The sequence below is a fragment of the Neltuma alba genome, unplaced genomic scaffold, assembly GCF_004799145.2.
Source record: "Neltuma alba isolate B1F8T4 unplaced genomic scaffold, ASM479914v2 tig00013553_pilon, whole genome shotgun sequence".
In the NCBI taxonomy this organism is placed as follows: Eukaryota; Viridiplantae; Streptophyta; class Magnoliopsida; order Fabales; family Fabaceae; genus Neltuma; species Neltuma alba.
This window is the reverse complement of record NW_021637759.1, coordinates 58,394-79,266: the sequence shown is the minus strand read 5'-3', so window position 1 is coordinate 79,266 and position 20,873 is coordinate 58,394. Positions and strand designations below refer to the sequence as shown.

The window sequence follows — 20,873 nt, the reverse complement described above, 5'->3', positions numbered from 1 at the left end:
GTCAATAAACTTTATGGTAATTAAATTCCTTTCTTGTGACCTAATTGTGATTCTTCTTTTTTTAACGAATTAACAACTAAAAAATAATATTTGTTTTAAATTTTATGGACATTAAAATATAAAAATAAAATTATATTAAATTCATCACTATGTAATGAGCACCAATTGTTTGGAATGATTTAAATAAGTACTTGTAAACACATTTTACATAAGTCAAAACAAAAACTTTTTTACATACCTATCTTATATTTTGTGAATCATGATTTAAAATTTTTTTTAAAGTTATTTTAAGCGATCCACCTCACGTAAAATGAGTCCCCATATATATATATATGTATATATTTGGGTGGGGGGTGCCCCTTGTACTTTTCATCAGGCGGTTGATGATGACATCGTTAGAGCTCGAGCCGTTTGTCAAAATTTTTAAGGGGGTTTTGATTATGGGCAAAAAGCATCCCGCCAAAACTATTCCTCACTTTAAGCTATCACCCAGGCAATTGGCAAAAGCCCTAAACCCTGCAACTCCACTTCACTCTCTCAACCCCTGCACACTCGCTCAGCCACTGCACGCGCTCGCTCACAGTCACAACAACACACTCATCTCTAATGGCGAACCTATGAAACCCTCACCAATTCAAAACTCCACGAAACTTCTTTCCCCTTCTTCTATGGCTTTTGCCTCTGCTCTTAGGGTCTCATCCATTCTTAGGTACCGTCTCTCTCCGCCCCTTGCTCCGACAAGCTTGTCTCGGCTCCGGCAGAGCTTCTCAGGGAACCGTTTTCTCTCCGCTAGTCCCCCCCACAAACTCCGGCTTGTCAGAGCTCGACGCCGGGATGAGGCGGTGCAGGCGGGAATAGATGAGAATGGGGGAGTCGCGGTGAGAGATAGAAATGACAATGATGGAAGGGTTGCGCCTACGGCAGCTCCCAAGGAGGCAACTGAAGCTTATATTGCTTATGCCATGTCTGTGTTGCTTGGTCGCGCATTGCCTGATGTTCGTGATGGCTTGAAGCCGGTGCACAGAAGAATTCTGTGAGTTTTGTTTTGTTTTTCTTAAATCAATGAGGTTGTTTTGTCTGAAGACAAGGAGTATTTTCATATCTTCACGTCCTCGTCTGAAGGCGAGGAATATCTTGGGAATTTTTTTGAAAAGTTATGATGTCATATTTTCTGAAGAAAGGAATGTCTTTAACTTTATGCCTTTTCTACTCTGCGCTTTGTGGTTGATAATAGTGACACCTGGGCTAAAAGAAAGTGAATTAGTCAACTGAAGAATTTTACTTTCAAACATCGTGTGGTATGCTTGTTCGTGATTGCGCTTATATGCGTTTTAACTTCTCTATGGCACGCAAGACCTTTGTTCTGATCCATTTTCTTTAGGAATGTGGGCTTATTCTTGATCGCAATGATTTTGCAGGTTGTGAAGATATTAGCATAATCCTATAATTCAATTTGCTATTAATTTTTTCAGGGTCTGTGAGGCATAATGATATGTAATTCAAAAGAATCTTTGTTGCTTTTGGTTCAATTTGTATTATTGCACATTGCTTACAATATTTACTTTTTCTTATTTTATTCATCTTATGAAGTTACTGCGATTATCAACTATCACCCGCAGCTTTTAGTGTTGTTATTTGGAAAGAAAAAAAGAAAACAACAAACAATTGTCTAATAACTTATTGAGTTTAATTTTAGAGCAGGTGAAATTTGAAATTTTTTAACGAGATTATTGCTAAACAACCTAATGATTTATTGTTCTCCTATTAATGCTTTTTTATACAGATTTGCAATGCATGAGCTTGGCCTTTCATCACGTAAACCATTCAAGAAATGTGCAAGAGTTGTTGGAGAGGTTAAGTGTCTTGCAATAGATATTCATGTTCTAAGAAAGCACAGATAACGTGTATCTCCATATATATGTGGACCATGCCTGTTCATATTGACATCTTTATTTTCTTATGTGTTACTGCTTCTGCAGGTTTTGGGAAAGTTTCATCCTCATGGAGACTCTGCTGTGTATGATTCGTTAGTAAGAATGGCCCAGGTATGATAATTTTGTTATCCACTCTTCATCCTAATAATGATAAACTAGTAGGAACAGGTATGGTCAATGATTATCTATCTCTAGGTAGCTTTTGGCATGCAGAATAGAATGGAATCTAAAAGAAAATGAAATAGAAAAAGATGATTTTGTGGATTATAAATATCTTTTATGCTTCTTAATAGAATAATGATAATAAAAAGGTACAATCACTATAAAGTAATAACCATAGAAGTTTAATACATGTTGAATGTCTCATTTATTGTGTAATGGAAAGATCGCACAACCAAGTGCCCTGTAACTTCAAATAGATAACTTCTTTTCTGAATGATTATTAAATATGTTGGAAAATAATTCTGCTAATTTCTTCCTTTTGATAGACTAAGCAATTAGCTAATAAACCTCCAGTAAGGCATGAGGCAGAGATTGAATTAGACCTCAAAAGGGATAATAGTGACAATAGGACAAATCTTGAAGCCAATAGAGCCTGAGTCCCTTAATATTCATTAACAGAACTCCTCTTGCTATTTCATGTGAAGTCAATATGTAAACTATCCCCTCCTGTTCTGCGGTAATTACAGTACATGGGACTCTTCTTGAATGTGAAGGCTGCCATTCCTTCCTAGGAAAATGCACCACATTACTGTAACTATGTACATTGCATCACTTTTTTCTCTTTCTGTTTAGAGCTGTATTTGCGATTACTATTTTGGTTCTTGACAAGGATCTATATGAATATTGACCTAATATTTCCTTTTTTCGTGAATTGTTGCCTCTGAAATGTGATGTGCAATTTGTTGGCAGACGATGTTTTCTTCTGATGTTCTTTTGGTTTCAGGATTTTGCCTTGCGCTGTACACTAATCCAAGGACACGGAAACTTTGGAACAATTGATGCAGACCCTCCAGCTGCCATGCGTTACACAGAGTGTAGATTGGAAGTATATTTTGAATAACTAGATTCTTCTTTTAAACAATATCTATTTGGCTCATAATCTGTACTTTATCTTTTGAACAAGGGCTAGATGTGAGACTTTGGCTTGTTCAAACCATGTTTTTGTTGTGTTGATTTGACGATTGAATGCTTTAAAGTTAATTTCTTTCTTTCTTTCTTTCTTTCCTTTTTTTTTTTTTGGCTCCATTTAAAGTTAATTTCTATTTGGTTCATAATGTGTACTTTATCTTTTGAGCAAAGGCTAAGATGTGAGGCAATGGTGTCTTCTAGCTGTGTTTCTGTCTTAATTATGGATAGAGAATTTATGAAATGCCAATATTCCCCCCTTGTGATGCAGTCAAGTGAACCGTCTTCGAACTGTTTGTCTGTCTTAATTATAGATGGAGAATTTATGTCATGCCAATTTCCCCCTTGTGATGCAGTCAATAGGCATTTATTCTTTGAATTACCATGTTCAAACCATTGTTTGAATTCATCATGTTGTGTTTATCCTTTTAATAACGTTTTTACTACTATGATAAGGAGAATGGAGTTGTTAGATCATGTAGCTGAAATCCTAGGGGATCTGAAGAATGGGTTTTATGCTGTACTCATGGGAGGAGATTCAAACTATAAGTATTGAAACTTGCCTAATATGTCTTAAGATGTGAATTCAGAAGGAAAATAATGTTGTTTTTTTTTTTGGCTGTAAAAAACAGTTGGATGTGCATTCTAGGAAATATACATGACATGTATATATATTTGCACCCGTATCCTACAATTTTGAAAATTGCCATATCCACTGTGTCATGCTACATCGTATCTGACACATGTACACATATCAGTGCTTCTTAGCTATTAATTCAGGTTCATTTTTTTGGGCCAAAATTAATTCTGGCTCATTAAACACAAAAGTTTGTTGCATATAACCAGAATTGTCAATAGTGATGTATGGAGTATATTTCAGTTCTTGAGTTTTGGTTGCTTTTTGCTTGGCAGTTGTAATGCTTAAACTTGGAATGAGTCACGTATTAATTTGTCTCATATAAAGCTCCTTAGTGGCAATAAGTGATTTTTATTGAAGTTGTCTCGTTTAAATAGTGTTTTCCTTTATAATGGGTTGTATTGGAGTGGGTATGTGTGTGAATAATCATGAGCCAGGACTTGGCAACTTTGTGTTTACATGCTTGGCAATGCATCTGATGGTTTGTTTTTGGTTGGATTTTATTTTTAAAACTATTAAACTAAATAGAAGTCATTATAAATGTGATCATGTTGCAGAAGCTGTGGGATGGAGTTTTCAAACAGAATAATACTCTATAGGATCTGGTATTAAGGGATTATTATTATTATTATTATTATTATTGTAGTGACCCAGAATGCTCCAACTGTCATCCATGTCAAGTGTCTTGATTTGATGTTTTCACTGACTTTTTGTGGGCTAATTTTATGTCTTGGCTTGAATCTTCAGGCACTTACTGAAGCAATGCTGTTGGCAGATTTAGAACAAGATACGGTCCGTTAATGCTGCTGCATGCTGTACCTAATGATATTTGGTTATTTTGGGTATCATCAGTAACTTAAGTTCATTTTATGTCTCTTGATTTTTAAACCTTTTTTGCAGGTGGATTTCGTTCCAAATTTTGATGATACACAGAAAGAACCATTAGTTCTACCTGCCCGACTCCCAACCTTGCTGTTGAATGGTGCTTCAGGGATTGCGGTGATTTTGGGTTCCTTTTGCATGCTTGAGACAGCTGCTGATACTTATTTGATTTCTATCTCCAGAGATATAACAGCTCTTTTTTAATCTTAATCAGGTTGGCATGGCGACCAATATCCCTCCTCACAATCTTGGAGAATTAGTAGATGCACTCTGTGTTTTGATTCATAATCCAGAAGCTACTGTGAGTACCAAATCTTGAGTCTCTCTCTATGTGAAGGCAGTTAATTGTTTCTAGTTTCTTGTGGATGTTGGAAATTCTGGGATGGGATTTGCTGGTTTATATGGTTGGAAGGGATTGCCTGCAATTTTAAGGGCATTTCTAGGCACGTATTTACATCATTGGATAGTATTGGTGCTTTGTGCATCATATTTTAAGGGGTCACTATTGGTCAGCTCTGCTAACTTGATTAGCATTTTGGTCACTCGGGTTATTTTCTTTGGTTTTTGTTGAGGCCTACAATTTTTTCCCTCATTTGGGGATTTCTTATCCTACCTCCCACACATATCTTCTCTTTATTCTATTAAAAAAAAAAAAAACCCTATTTTTGTCCTTTATGTTTTGAGGTTTAGTTCAAATTTGGCTGCTTATTTTTTGTTGATTCCAATTTCATCTCTTAATTTTTGACAAAATTATTTCTAGATGTTAATGCTGTCAAAATGTTTGATTGATAGTATTGGTGCTTTGGGCATCAGAGGGTCACTATTTGTCAGCTCTATTTGTGAATCCTACGTGTTCTTCCTCCTTCCTCTTCTATTTCTCCCTAAATTTCTTCTCTGTTTCAGTCTCACTCTCCTCTCTTTCTCTCATCTTCTTCAAGTTCAGTGCTGGAGTTTCCACTGAGAAAGTGCAACCAAGAAAAAGCTTCACTTTCCCATGCCTCATCACTCAAATCATCCTCTTCCATTCTTTACTGAAATCTCTTGGGCATCAGTTAGTGAAAGTAGGTTACTATAGTATTTCAAAATTATAAATTTCTTAAACTAGGTTGCTATAGTATTTCAAAAATATAAATTTCTTAAACTAGGTCACTATACTATTTCAAAAATATAAATTTCTTAAGTGTCTTTAATATGATCCAATGGTATTGGACCTTGCACCATTGCTATTACGGAGTTGCAGTTTGTGAACTTATATTTTCTTAAGAATGGAGTCTATAAAGGAATCATGACCTGAAAGAAAGATAATTGCTGGAAAAGAATATCAGAGTGGAATCTTGGAGTTTTTGAAGCTAATGCCCAAGGTTCCAAAATGAGAGCCCTATGGTTTTATACCGTGGGTGCCATTGATTGGCTGTGAAGACATAGTCTGCTGAGGTTTTAGTATGAAGCTCATTCATTGCAGATTGGCATGTTGTGATTGGAATGAACATTTTCATATAATTCAGCAATGTCTTTATTATCATTAGTTGCCCAATGCATCATACTTGTATGCCATATGCTTTGGATAAAATGAACAAGTGCCCTCGTTACTTTTGAGTCATAATGATCTTCTATTTTTTGTAATTGTAACTGAATTTTCTTGTTGGTTTTGTTGTGTTGTAGCTACAAGAGTTGCTGGAATACATGCCTGGACCTGACTTTCCAACAGGAGGGATAATTATGGGAAATTTTGGGTGAGTTGATTTACAATATCTTAAAAGTTTTTGGGGCTGTCTTTTTATGAGGCCCAAATTCCCTACTTAAAATCATGTTAATTAATAGCCAACAATATATCTAGTGAAGTTATTGAATTAGACTTTTTGGTTAACAATATTTTATTGATAGGAGTCATACGCATATAGGAGGAGTTGAGAATAAATCTAATAAAATCCCTTAAATCTCTCCTGTAATGTGAGAAAATAAAACTGAGGTAATAATGATAATAATTTGATGGAATTGAAATTAGCTACTTTGTTTTATTGAAACTTTGGAAAGTTCAAATTTACATGATGAATTTGATGTTTACCTTAGGCACAATTTTTGTCAAGGTACTACTTAATTTTGCTTTCTCTAGAACTTTTTGTCTTGCTCATATTGTTGCAATCATCTGTGCTCATTTTTCCAAAGGATCTTAGAGGCATACCGTCGTGGTCAAGGACGGGTTGTTGTAAGGGGAAAAACTGATATTGAGATGCTTGATTCTAAAACAAAACGGTCTGCAATAATCATAAAAGAGGTGGAATTTCAAACTCTGTCCGATCATGTTGTTAGACGTCTACTTTTATACCTCTCTTCAGAGAGTTTAATGGAAATTTTTTCTTCTATGATTGGATTAGATTCCTTACCAGACAAACAAGTCTGCCTTAGTGGAGAAGATTGCCGAACTTGTGGAAAACAAGGTAAACTATCATTGTGTTTATTAACACATTAAGTCTTAAGAAATATCAATTTGTGTTTTTTCCCCCTGAAAGACAGATCTGTGCAAGACAAATAGGCTATTTTTCATCTGAACTGTGGTTTCTCCTTATGTGCACTGCGGGAAACTACCTTATCACTTTGTTATAGATGATTTGTAGTTAATCTCAAAACCTAGTAATGCTATAATTTTTTTTTTTTTAGTACTTTGCCTATGGTTTTAGTTTCTTCTCTCTGCTTTGGTGGCTTTGAAAGTCAGTCAAAAATTGAGTGCAGAAAAGTAAGATAGTTTTCATGTGATTGGTTGTTCATACTTTGCGAGGTAATTGATTGGGCCAAAAGTTTAATTGCTTTCCCTATGGTATAAATAATCGTATGCTGTGCACTTGTAGCGCAGCATCGGGAAAAACTCTATAGTTCCTGATAACTAAGTTATAAAAACAGGTAACATGATTATCATTCATAAATCACAACCCCAAGCTTTTAGATCGGAAAATATATTAATGTTTAACAATTTTTGAGTCTTAAGCTTTGCCTTGAGTCTAAATTAATGCCTCTTTGTCAGATGAAACATCATTAATCATTTCCTCTATAATTTTATTAGTGTGGCTCACATCCAAACTATGAAGCATAGACTTTATGGCATGTTTGCACGCATGCACATGCACATGTAAATTATAATCTAAGGCCTGCTTAGTAAGAATGAACCGATGGCTTCTCTTTTTTGATTCTTTTCTTAATGCTATTATTCTTTGTAATCATTAATCAACAATTTTTATTTATTAATCATTTTCTCATTCTAATTTCTCTTCTATTTGACTCCATTCTATGTAAAAAATGTGTCCCAACTATCTTACACAACTTTTATATATTAATCTGCCAATTTCTTTCTCCGTTTTGGCTTGAACCCATCCCCACCTATCAAACTTTGCTGAACTACTGCGTTTCTGGGAAATATTTGGAACCTTGAATGCTGATTTCCTGTAACCTTTTAACCGCTTTAAACATATGACCACTCATTTTGATTTGACTCCGAGACCTATGCAACAGAAATAGGGAAAACAAATGTGGGTCCAGAGGAGGTAATTGGAAGAAAATGCCGATGTAGGACTTCAAAAATGATAATGATAGAATTGCTTTACTTGTGAGCACTATGAAAGCAAAATTTGCAAAATTATGGAAGATGAAAATCACTTTCTGCTGTATAGGGCTTTGACCTCAAGCTTCCTTCTGTTTTGGAGAAAGAAACTGAGCATTAGAGTTAGTATAGTGTGGCTATACGCCTGACCTAGGAAAGGATTGTATTGGGGGTTGAGAGAATCACTTTTTGGACTTATAGTAGTTGTTGATTTCTCATGGGAAGGGAGGACTTATTTTGTTGATCAAGTTTGGTGAGGAGAGTGCCGGTCTTTCGAATGCCAGGTTAAGGGTGGAGGAAGAGTCTTTCTTCATCATTTTCTCTGTATTTTAGTGTGTTAGTGAGTTGAGTGTTCTGTATCATTAAGCTCTACCAGTTATATGTTGTATTGTAACTCATTATTTTGTGTGATCATTACCAGTTTCAGCATTGTTTTTCTACTGTTTATCCTGGTTCCTATCAAATAACTTGGAGTTTGATGGTTTGATTGAAGTGATTTATATTGGGTAATATTTTAAGGCAGATTTGATGCAAGTTGCTAACATCAGCTTATTTGCTCCCAAAATACATGTTTGTTATCTAGATTTTGAGGTTTTTACTTTCAACTTAAAAAATACATGTTTATCTCGTTTTCTTTTGATTCTTTCATATGGATGTGGTAATCATACGCTGGAGGGATTTGGAGGGGCCTTGGCTTCTATGGCTATTTCTATTATAATTTGTTAAAAGTGTCCAAATTTTTTTTGCAAAAATGGAATGAAAAAAAACGTTTTTTACACACACATCTTTCAGCACTGGGCAGGTCTGGTCGGGCTAAACTGGACAGCATGATCAGTCTTCTGTCTGATCTGGCCTTTTTTCTTTGAATATGTATATATATTTTTCGGTGGCTTAGTCCAACTTAACATGATTGTGTAGCACGTGGTGGCAAGACTACCTTGCCTGATAATGCATTTCAAATATTTTTTTTTTATTATTTTGGTTGATTTAGTGTATGCGGGCTTCTGGCAATTGTTGATTAGTTTGTGTTGTTTTTTCTATAGGATGGTGGTAGAGTTGGGGGGTGATTTTTCAATGTTTGGTGAACTGTATATGGTGCTTTGGTGTTTGAATGGCAATTTGGATGTCATGAAATGAAAAAAAATTAGCACCTAGCAAAGGAGTTGTTTACGGGATTACGGGCCCAAGAGCCTGCTTGAATTTAGATTATATTCTGCCTAGTTTGTTTCCTAGAATCTCAGTATTATGTAATCATAATGCATATAACTTAAGGGTAGATGAGTCTTTAGATTAGACCAGGATTTTTAGTTTCCATATGGCAGCGTCAGTTAATTAGTTAGTTAGTTACATTTCCTTTTTCCGTTTTCCTTCTATAAAAGGATACTCTCTTAGAGCTGAGAATGCGGGCTGGCGGTGCGGATACGGGCCAGCCCGCAGCGGTGCGGGCCAAAAGCGGTGCGGGCTGAAGTAGCCCGCACTTTGGCGGGCTGGCACCCGACGGGCTCGCCGGCCCGCCTAACTTTTTTTTTTTTTTTAAAAAATATTATTATTTATATAAGTTTGAGCTTAGTTTGTAATGTTAAAATTGGACTTGGAGTTTTAAACTTGAGTAATGAGTTATAATAAAATAATGTGAGGATTAATTTATAATTTGAGAATATATTTTAGAAAAACTAACACATTTTTTTCTAAATAATTAATTTGACTATTTTTCTTATCCAAATTAATTAAGTAGATCTTTTATGTATGTATTACATATGCAATTACATTGATGAGAAGATGTAAATATGAAATTTGGGGGTTAAAATCCTCTAATTATGTTGTATAATATATTAGAAATTATATAAAATTAAAAATTAAAAAAAAAAAAAGCGGGTTGAAAGCGGTGTGGGCTGGAGTAGCCCGCACCTTGGCGGGTTGGCAAAATGCCAACCCGAGCCTGCCATTTTTGGCGGGTTGGCGGGCTGGGCCCGCGTTACCAGCTCTGTACTCTCTGGACTAAATGAGTTGTAATGTGAATTGTGAATGAAGTCAGGATTATCTCCAACTCTTTGCTCTCTGTTTCCTTGTTCCCTTCTATCTCTCTGTTCTCTTCTATCTTCCTATACTCTCCTTTTTCTTCTCAATTTCCCTCTTTCTCCTTCTTTTTTGGTTCCTGATTACAAGATCATACCACTCGGCATATGTCTCTAGATTTATTGCTAATTGATTTTTTCCCTTGATTTAATTTCAATTGTTGTAATCTGGACTATCCTAGAAGATTTGGTAAGCCTGGGATCAATCTCTATATAGGTACATACTTTCAACTGAATAATATACGCTTTTTTGGGTAATACAAACTTCATGGTATCAGAGCATCGACCATGATTCGATTCGGATTCGGATTGGATCAATTAGGCCACGACAGCCTCAAGGGATGAGTTAGCAAGTGCCACAAGAAGCCTAATCTGCTTTGATCACCATTCAACAGTTAAATGGTCACAACAACCTCCAATTGGCCGTTGGGTTATGGCTTTACATAACCGGAAAAGGAAAGATTGGCTATCTCACCGGTGCAAAAGCAAAACCAGCGACCATAGATACAAAATATGTAGAGTGGGAGATTGAGAGTTCCATGGTGTAGTGTTGGCTGGTAAACTCTATGACACTATTTCAATCAACAAAAGAAGTCTGGGATGCAGCACAAGATATGTTTGCGTCAGTGAAAAACAGAGCTGCGATTCTAGAGATTGAAACTAATCTAGATAACCTCAAGAAAGGTAATTTCTCAGTTACAGAATATTGGACTAGCCTTCTTGTCTTGTGGCAACAATTAGACTCCTACGAAACCTATGAGTGGTCATGCTTAAGTGATGCACTCTTGTACAAGATAAAGGAGGAAAAGCGAATATATAAATTTTTTCTCAATCTAGATGCCTCGTATGATGCTACTCGAGGCCGAATTATGAGTCAAGAGAAGTTACTAAGTTTAAGAGAAGTCTTCATCATAAAACCACCAATAGAAGAAAACGAGTTTGGTGCATTCTTCTCCAAAGGCTATCAATCCAATGACAGCAGAGGAAAGAAACCTAATAAATGGTGTGATCACTGTCAAAAGGCAGGACATGCTAAAGATATATGTTGGAAGCTTCATGGGAAGCCGTCAAATACCAACGGCTGAGGGAAACAGGAGCATAGAGCTAATGCTGAAGGTAAAGAGTATAAACCAGAATTTGATGATAAGCTGAGTGGAGAAGATATCGAGCTCTTGAAGAAGTTGCTTGACAAATATGACACTTGAGAGGCCCTAGTAGCTATTGGTAACGTTGCCTACACAGGTAATGCCGTCCTATCTCTTAATAATTCTATGCACCACAATGATATGTGGATTGTTGACTCAGGAACCATAGATCATATGACTGGTAATAAGGATTTAATCAAAAATATCAAACCATGTCCTGTTCCTATGTTTATTAAAGTAGTTGATGGAAAATTCATCAAGGTACATAGAATTGGAGAAACTAGTTTATTTGACAATTTGGTGTTAGAAAGAGTGCTTTATGCTCCTGATTTAAAGGGCAGTCTAATATCCAGCAAGGCTACTCTAACTTAGCAATGTCGTGTTAACTTCTCTGCCATTTGGTGTTTTTTCTGGGACTTGGAGTCGGGGAGAATGATTGGTGAAGCTAAAGAACTAGAGGAACTGTATTGTGTGCAACATCAAGCTTGGAGGACTTAGACAAGCAAACTAGTCACTTAAAACTCATGTTTCTAACCAAGAATTGTTGTTATGGCACTATAGGTTAAGCCATCCCAATTCTCAGTATATGTTAAAGTTAGTTCTAGATTTGATGAATAAAAATTCTGCTTCTATTTTATGCGAAATTTGCCATTTATCTAAACATACAAAAGAGTGTCTCTCCTTCTCATAAGCATGTCTCCTCCCACCCTTTATCTCTTATTCATAATGACCTATGGGGTCCCTCTCGGACTCAGAACCTTACCCACACAGGGCGGTTTGTCACATTTGTAGATGATCATACAAGGGTAAATTGGGTCTTCCTTCTGAAAGAAAGATTAGAATTGACACAAGCCTTCAAAAACTTCTACAAAATGATTCAAAATCAATGTAATGCTAATTTGAAAATCTTACGCAGTGACAATGAAACAAAATATACCAACTGTACTCTTTAGTCCTACCTCAACATGGTATTGTTCACCAAACTACCTGTGTAAACTCACCTTAGCAAAATGGAATTGTAGAGAGAAAAAACAGACATCTCCTGAGGTCACACGAGCCATAATGCTCACACACAATGTTCCTAAATTTTATTGGGGGAAGCCATCCTCACTACAAATCATCTCATTAACAGACTATCTTCAAAGACCCTAAACTACAAAACCACTATCCAAGCCCTTACTGAGACCTACCCTAAATCCCATCTCCTTGACAATATTCTTGAGAAGGTGTTTGGTTGCATTGCCTACGTTCGCAATGGCAATAGAGGAAAATTGGACCCTAGAGCCTTCAAATGCATATTTCTTGGGTCCTCTACCGCTAAAAACGGGTACAAATGCTACTCTCCATCCCTCAAGAAATTCTTTATTACCATGAATGTTACATTTGTCGAGAACCAATTATGAATGCTCACACTCCCCTGAATGTACCCATACCTATACCTACAACGAACCCTTGGCCAGAGCCAGAACCTACTCCTATACCTGAGGTGACCCTAGACACTAAAACAGAAGCAGGTATTGAAATGTTAGAACAAGATGGAGACAACAAGTCAACACATGGTGAACCACCTCAGCCCTTAGACGTCCCAAACGAACCCTCGGGTGGTGAGCAATGCCAATCCTCAAACTTGGCTCCTAATCCTGATGATCTTGGGTGGCCAATTGTCTTAAGAAAAGGGGTAAGGAGATGTACTCAACATCTTATTAGTCATTTTGTTTCTTATGAAAAATTATCACCTTCCATATGGGGTTTTGTTGCTAGCTTAGATGAAGAACAGTTGCTAAACAGTTTTGAAGAGGCAATCTGTGACTCTAATTGGAAGAAGGCAATTGAAGAGGAATTGGAGCCCTGCATAAGAACCAATCATGGCAAATCACTAGGTTACCACAACAACAACAACAAGCCTTATTCCACTAGGTGGGGTCGGCTACATGAATCACACGACGCCATCGTGCTCTGTCAACAATCCAATCCTTAGATATGTTGTTGACTAGGAGGTCTCGTTCAATAATCTCATTAAGCGTCCTTCTCGGTCTTTCTCTACCCCTTTTTATGGGACTCCATCTTGTTTGATCCACCCTTCTCACCAGGGCCTCCAAAGGCTTTCTCTGCACATGTTCAAATCATCTTAAGCGATTTTCAACCATTTTCTCTTGGATAGGTGCCACACCGACTCTTGTCCTAATCTTTTCATTTCGAATCCTATCTTTTCTTGTATGACCACACATCCATCTCAACATTCTCATTTCTGTTACTCTGACTTTGTGCTCTTGTTTTCCTTTTATTGCCCAACATTTACTACCATACATTATAGCTGGTCTTATAGCAGTCCGATAAAATTTTCCTTTAAGTTTCTCAGGTACCTTCTTATCGCAAATAACTCCGGTAGCTTTCCTCCACTTTAACCAGCCAGCTTGTATTCTATGAGAAATATTTTCATCAATTTCCCCATCCTCCTGTATAATGGATCTTAGGTATTTAAACTTTGATACTTGAGGAATGATTTGCTCCCCCATCTTCACCTCCAAATCCCCATTGCCTTGCCTCCCTCCAAAATCACAATGCATATATTTTGTTTTGTTCCTGCTCAAGCGGAAACCTTTCGACTCCAAAGTCCTTCTCCATAACTCCAATTTAGTGTTAATCTCTTCTTTTGATTTTGCCATGAGAACTATATCATCTGCGAAAAGCATGGACTTAGGAATTTTTTCTTGAACAGGTTCAGTTCGAACATCCAGAACAATGTTGAACAAGTACGGATTCAGAGAGGATCCTTGATGTAGGCCAATCTGAATAGGGAAGTCCTTTGTCTCCCCCCCAGGTGTCCTTACACTAGTAGTTACCGCCTCATACATATCTTGTATGGCTTTGATATAAGCAACCCGTACACCTTTCTTTTTCAAATCCTTCCATAATACTTCTCTTGGCACACGATCATAAGCCTTTTCCAGGTCAATAAAAACCATATGTAAATCTCTTCTTTTACTTCTATATCTTTTCATTAACCTCCTTAGTAAATAGATTGCTTCCGATGTGGATATCCCTGGCATAAATGCAAATTGGTTTTCCGAAATAGAAGTCTCCAACCTCAACCTATATTCTATCACTTTTTCCCACAACTTCATTGTATGACTCATAAGTTTTATCCCTCTGTAGCTTGCACAGTTTTGAATGTCTCCTTTATTCTTGTAAATAGGAACTAAAATGCTTCTCCAAATCACTAGGTTACCAAATGGAAAAAAGACTATGGGGTGTAAATGTCTTCACCAAGAAGTATAATCCAGATGGTACAGTTAATAAGTACAAGGGAAGACTAGTGGCGAAGGGTTACTCAAGTTATGGGATTGATTATCAAGAAACATTTGCCACTGTAGCTAAATTGAACACCATTAGAATCCTCCTCTCCTTGGCTGCAAACTTAGACTGGCCCCTTCACCAATTAGATGTGAAAAATGACTTCCTGAACAATGATTTAGAAGAAGTGTATATGGAAGTAGTAGAGGCATAGCTGAGAGAAACACACCAAGGATGGCATGCGGACTCTTTAAATCACTCTATGGATTGAAGCAGTCACTTAAAGTGTGGTTTGATCGTTTCACCGAGGCAATAAAGAGGGGAGGCTTTGCACAGTGACAAGTTGATCACCAAGGTAGTAAAGAGGGTAGGCTTTACACAATGACGAGGTGATCACACCTTGTTTGTGAAACATGTAGGAGGTAAAGTGGTAATATTAATTGTCTACGTTGATGATATTATCCTAAGAGGTGATGATGCCGCTGAAATAGCAAGACTCAAGAAATCACTTTAAAATAGCAAGGTAAAAGATCAAGGTGGTCTAAGATACTTCGTAGGAATGGAAATAGCAAGGTCAAAAGAAGGATTATTGTGTCTCAAGGAAAGTACACGTTAGATCTTTTGAGAGAAACAAGAATGTTAGGTGCAAAGCTGGCAAATACTCCTATGAAACCAACACGGAAACTAGATAATAAAGAAGGAGAGGTGGAAGATGATAAGGATGGGAAACCTAAGTCAAGGAATGAACCAATACCAGTTGATGCAAATAGATGTGAAAGATTGGTAGGTAAACTCCTACATGTCTCTCATACATGCCCTGATATAAGCTATGTAGTTGGGGTGGTAAGTCGGTTTTCAAATGAACCCTTAGAAAAACACATGAATGCAGTAAATAGGATATTGCACTATCTTAAAATGACCCTAGGTTGTGGACTATTCTTTGCTAAAGGCAAGTCGAGATAGGTTGTTATCTACATTGATGCAGACCATAGAGGTTTTTTGCTGGAGAGGAGATCTACATCGGAATATTGCACCATGGTATGGGGGAATCTTGTTACTTGGTGAGGTAAAAAGCAGATAGTGGTGTCTAGAAGCAGTGCTGAGGATGAACTACGTGCGTTAGCTCATGGCGTACGTGAGGGGCTATGGTTAATAAGAGTACTTAGGGAGCTGAAATTAGCGCCTACAACTCCAATAAGGTTGAGGTGCAATAGTTTACTTGCCATAGGGATGGTGAGAAATGCCATCCACCATGAATGTACAAAACATGTGGACATTGATAAGCACTTCGGCAAAGAAAAAGAAGACGAAGAAATTACTGAGATCACTCATGTTCCTACACATTATCAAGTGGGGGATATGTTCACTAAGGCTCTAGCAAGACCACAGTTTGAAGACTTCAGAAGCAAGTTGGGAATGATAATATCTATTCGTCAACTTGAGGGGGAGTGTTGATTGGATTATGGGCCCAAGGGCCTGTTTGAATTTAAATCATATTTTACCCAGTTTGTTTCCTAGAATCTCGACATATATCTCTAGATTTATTGCTGATTGATTTTTTCCCTTGATTTAGTTTTGATTGCTATAATCTGCACTATCCTAGAAGATTTGGTAAACCTAGGATCAGTTTCTATATACGTACTCTCAAGTGAATAATATACACTTTTCTGGGTAATACAAACTCGTGGAGTTATGTGTTGTTAGGTTTCATTGTGTGCAACTTACTAGTAAGGGTTAGTTGAGAGAAGTAATGGGTCACTTAGGGGACGCTGGTCCAGGACTTTTGGAAGCTATGTTGTTGTGTTAGATAGTTTTGAGGAGGATACTTGGGAGAATGTTTAAGGGGACCACCCAAAGAATGTCAGTGAGTGAATTTTGTAAGCTATTTGTCTGTCTTGAATGATTTCAGCCTTAGCACTAGTTAACTAGTTTGGATTGGTCATTCCTTTTTTAAGCTTAAGTTGTTTGACATTCTTTTGTATATCTTCATTAATGCGTTTCATTTGTAACAAGCCACAAGTTTTCTGATCGTTAGTTTAAATGGGAGTGTGAGGGTTTTACCAAAGGCTTGTTGGTTAAAGGGTTGCTTGTACTGCAACCAAAGCCAAGGGTATATTTGTCTTTCAGTAATCATATAGCAACTGAATGGTTAATGTTGTGTATGCCATTGAGTTTTGAACTTTAAGACAACCTGCGGGTTCTAGATTACATACAGCTCTCTCGATTTTAAATATATCTCCACTTCTATGTTAGCTGCACATTCATTTTTACTTTTTTGTTGGCTGTTTTTGATGGAACGTGCTGTTTGGATTCCTTGGCAAACAATGCTTGCTCTCTGACTTGTCGTTGTGTCAACTTTCTCATACAAGATTCCTTGGTACACATTAACTTTTTTGGTCGGGTGTGTTTCTTATGGAATGTGCTGTTTGGATTCCTTGGAAAACAACGTTTGCCCTCTGATTTTACAGTTGTGTCAAACTTTCTCATACAAGATTTAAACATTGAGTGTTTTGCTTGAATAAGGAGGCTATTTTTTGTGCCTATCTTCTTGTATTCTCACATAACCCTCTAAGGTGTCTTAATTGAATATTAAAGATTGAGCAGCTTTGTTTCTTTCTTCATCCTTTTAATTCTTGCTGACTATGGAACTTAACATGGAAGGACTTCATAAGCTTCTCTTTCTTGCTTCAATATTTCCCCATACAAGAAAGGGTGCAATATATGGTGGTGCCATAACTTCTGAACACTCATGCAAACAGTTTTTTTCTTTGCAACACATTGTACTCTTCCTTCTTGGGTTTTCTAATTTTATTCATGAATCAAATTTGCTGCTAGCATTTATAATAAGCAACTTTCTAATTTGTTTCTCTTCTTGTTAACAGAGTTTGGAGGGAATAAGTGATATCCGGGATGAGTCTGATCGTTCTGGAATGCGTGTAGTTATTGAGGTATACTGAATAGCTGTGGTGTTTGTTCATGCATTCTTCTGTTGAAACTTCAAGCAAACATTTAAAGTGTTGGAAGGAAATCAAAAGAAAAGGCTTTGGAACACTGGATAGTGACTAATTTTATGCTGTTTGCAGCTTAAGCGGGGATCAAATTCATCAGTTGTTTTGAACAATCTTTATCGATTAACATCTCTTCAGTCCACATTTAACTGCAATATGGTGTGGTAAGTTCTTAAACATTTCTTTTGAAATATTCATTATTCAATCCAAAACATGGAGAGAATTGTCAATATGATTTTTTTAATGTCTGATTGGCAAAGTTGTCTTACATGAGTAATTTGTGTTCATGCATGCACACTCTCTTCAAGTAAGGCCTGAACTCATTTCACTTCTCGTGATCCTAGCTGATTTTCATGATTGGCATAGACTTTGTGGCTATTTAAAAACAGCCTGTCGGTTAGAAATTCATAGTTATGAATACTGTGAAATCATAGACCAAAGTGTCTTTGGAAGCCATGATTTTCCATGAAAGCTAGCATATTATTGGTTTGATATCACCTTCTTTTAAATAACATGGATAAATAACATGGATTGGGGGTGAGTTGTGGTACTTTTCATGGGTTCTGAAGCTGCTAAGTGGCAGAAGATTTTTTATATGAATCCTACTCTGCACCAGCGGCCTAAGAAAAGGGAAACAGCTAAGTCAAATCCTCAGGCTGAAGCTTGAATTAGTTTGAACGAGTTTTAATTGTGTTTTGAATTATTTTAAGGTTAATTAGCTAAATAAGTGGACATATGACTGTTAGGGGTTACCAACGTTCCACTATGTTTCTAAGAGATATTTTAGGGATTAATTCTGTTTCTAGAGGTATTATAGGATTTTCAGAACTCATTACCGTTGTAATTCCTCTGCATAAATAACCTATCCACTCTCTTTGCTAAGGGAGAGATTGAGAAATAAACGAATTATTTTTATCCAATTGGAGATTCTCGTTTTGTTGGCTATTGGGATTAGTAGAGTGAGATTCTTGCTTTGCTCATTCTTAATAGAAATCTATCCCCAGTCTGTTAGAGAGTGAGAGTGAGATACTTACCTCCCTTCCTAATAGAGCTATTTTCCTTTTTTTTTTCCTTCCATTTTTCTTCAGTCTTTATATTCCCAGATTTAGGATCTTAACATTTTTGGCTTACAAATAGAAGATTTGCGTTTATAATTCCTGAAAACTAAATATATATATCAACCGTTTTACCAAAAACTGAGGCCAAATTCTGTGCAACGTTTATTAACTTTGATGATACATAAATTTGGACTGAAAATTTTGGGTACCTATCAGTTTTTTTTTTTTTTTTGGCATTCTCTTTTAGTTAAAACGTCATCAAGATTTCTAATTTGCGCTTATGCTAGCTACTCATATGTCCACTTTATCTAGTATGTTTTTGTTATGACATTTTTTGCAGGCAAAATTTTCTATTATTCATTCGTTTTTATCGTGGGATTGAGGGGGATCTGTTCTCAATCCTTTCCTCTGTTTATGCACTGTTATTGGGTTCGGTGGAATAAGACAAATCAGAATAACAAATTCTGAGTTTAACATTTTCTGTTACCATCTATCTATTCCTCATTTCATTTATTGTGCTTTGCTTGTATTTCTTCATGTTGTCATTTCCTACTTGCTTTTATGTTTCTATATTTGTAGCATAGTAAATGGGCAACCTAAACAAATGGGGCTGAAGGAATTACTCCAGGTGACTACTTGCTTGCCAAATCTTCCTACGTTTACCCATTTATGTAATTGTTGATTTGAGTAAGCTATTTTCCTTGTCCTGTCAGGGTAATCGACATTCTCTTCCAGTTTCCATGTCGTTGACATTCATGTTCTTATGCTGCAGAGTTGTTTGAAGCTTTAGTATGGGCTCATGAACTTAATACTTTTTGCTAATTTGATTTGATGGAGAAATGAACCAGTGGTTCTTTCCATTGTGCAAATTTCCCAAAAATATAGACACATCTAATGTTACAGAACATGTGAGCTCTTGAGTGAAGTTTAAACATGTTAAAAGACATGATGAATCATGATGTTATGTTTATGTCATTTGTATCTTGTGAAAATGTAGAAAATTTCTGATGCGTATAAAAGGAGAAAATAGAGTAAGAGAGTTGGAATATCATTCACAAGATTCCCCATATCTCTCTGCTGACCCGATTTATAAAGATATTACATAAATCCCGAAACTACCCTTTCCCTACTATTTTCCTGTTTACCCCCCCATTCCTCATGTGACAATTTCTATGTCAGCAAACATGGTCGAATACTTTAGCCATGAATCTCACTTGATTCTTGGGAAAGCTTCACATGCAAGCCTCACATTTCTTAATCCTCAAAGAAATATTATTGGGAATACAAGAATTGCATTCCATAAATAGTCTGGAATGGAAATCTTCCATTCTGATGTGTTGGAGTAGGTAACTGATGTTGGCTGAAACAAAAAGATAGCGTGATAACTAAGTAAATTGTGACAAAGGAGTGACTGAAATAGGATATCTCTTATAGGACAGAGAACACGGTAAAAAAACCTAGAAAATAGTTAAACCAAAAACAGTAAAATATGCAGAAAATATATTATAGTGCCAGGCCTTTGAGATGCAAATTGTATGCAAAAGTCACTCAATTTTCTGGTGCCCTTATCACTCAAATATACGCCATTGTTGACCTAAAGGCCTACAAATGAATTCATCGGCATCCCCTGTCTATCCTCCAATACCCCCATGCATAGTGTTCCATGTTGTTACACCCATCCTCACGTCATTCGTTATGTAATATTTAGATAATATTAGGATACTTATTTAGATTTATATCTATTAGGGTTTTTACTTATCTAGAAGTAAAGAAGGGATTTACATATGGTCTTTATTGACTTAGAAAAGGCTTACGATCGTGTGCCAAGAGAAGTAATGTGGAAGGCTTTGGAAAAAAAAAGTGTACAGGATGCTTATATCAAAGCCATACAAGATATGTATAAGGGGGTAACTACCAGTGTAAGGACGCCTGGAGGTGAGACAAAGGACTTCCCTATTCAGATTGGCCTACATCAGGGATCCTCTTTAAGTCCGTACTTGTTCAATATTGTTCTGGATGTTCTAACTGAACCTATTCAAGAAAGAATCCCTAAGTTCATGCTTTTCGCGAATGATATAGTTTTCATGGCGGAATCAAAAGAAGAGATTAACACTAGATTG

General features: G+C 36.6%; 1 protein-coding gene across 1 annotated transcript in view; it reads left to right on the top strand.

The window, feature by feature from the left end:
- The first annotated feature begins 505 nt into the window (after positions 1–505).
- Positions 506–20,873, top strand: part of LOC114738173 (DNA gyrase subunit A, chloroplastic/mitochondrial) — a 35,985-nt gene continuing 15,617 nt past the window's right edge. The window contains exons 1-13 of the mRNA XM_028926193.1: positions 506–1,033; positions 1,784–1,853; positions 1,980–2,045; positions 2,881–2,982; positions 4,447–4,491; positions 4,600–4,698; positions 4,796–4,882; positions 6,244–6,314; positions 6,748–6,856; positions 6,957–7,019; positions 17,570–17,635; positions 17,771–17,859; positions 19,333–19,381. Of these exons, the coding sequence (XP_028782026.1) occupies positions 618–1,033; positions 1,784–1,853; positions 1,980–2,045; positions 2,881–2,982; positions 4,447–4,491; positions 4,600–4,698; positions 4,796–4,882; positions 6,244–6,314; positions 6,748–6,856; positions 6,957–7,019; positions 17,570–17,635; positions 17,771–17,859; positions 19,333–19,381 (1,332 nt within the window). The 5' untranslated portion in view covers positions 506–617. The remainder of the gene's footprint in view (positions 1,034–1,783; positions 1,854–1,979; positions 2,046–2,880; positions 2,983–4,446; positions 4,492–4,599; positions 4,699–4,795; positions 4,883–6,243; positions 6,315–6,747; positions 6,857–6,956; positions 7,020–17,569; positions 17,636–17,770; positions 17,860–19,332; positions 19,382–20,873) is intronic.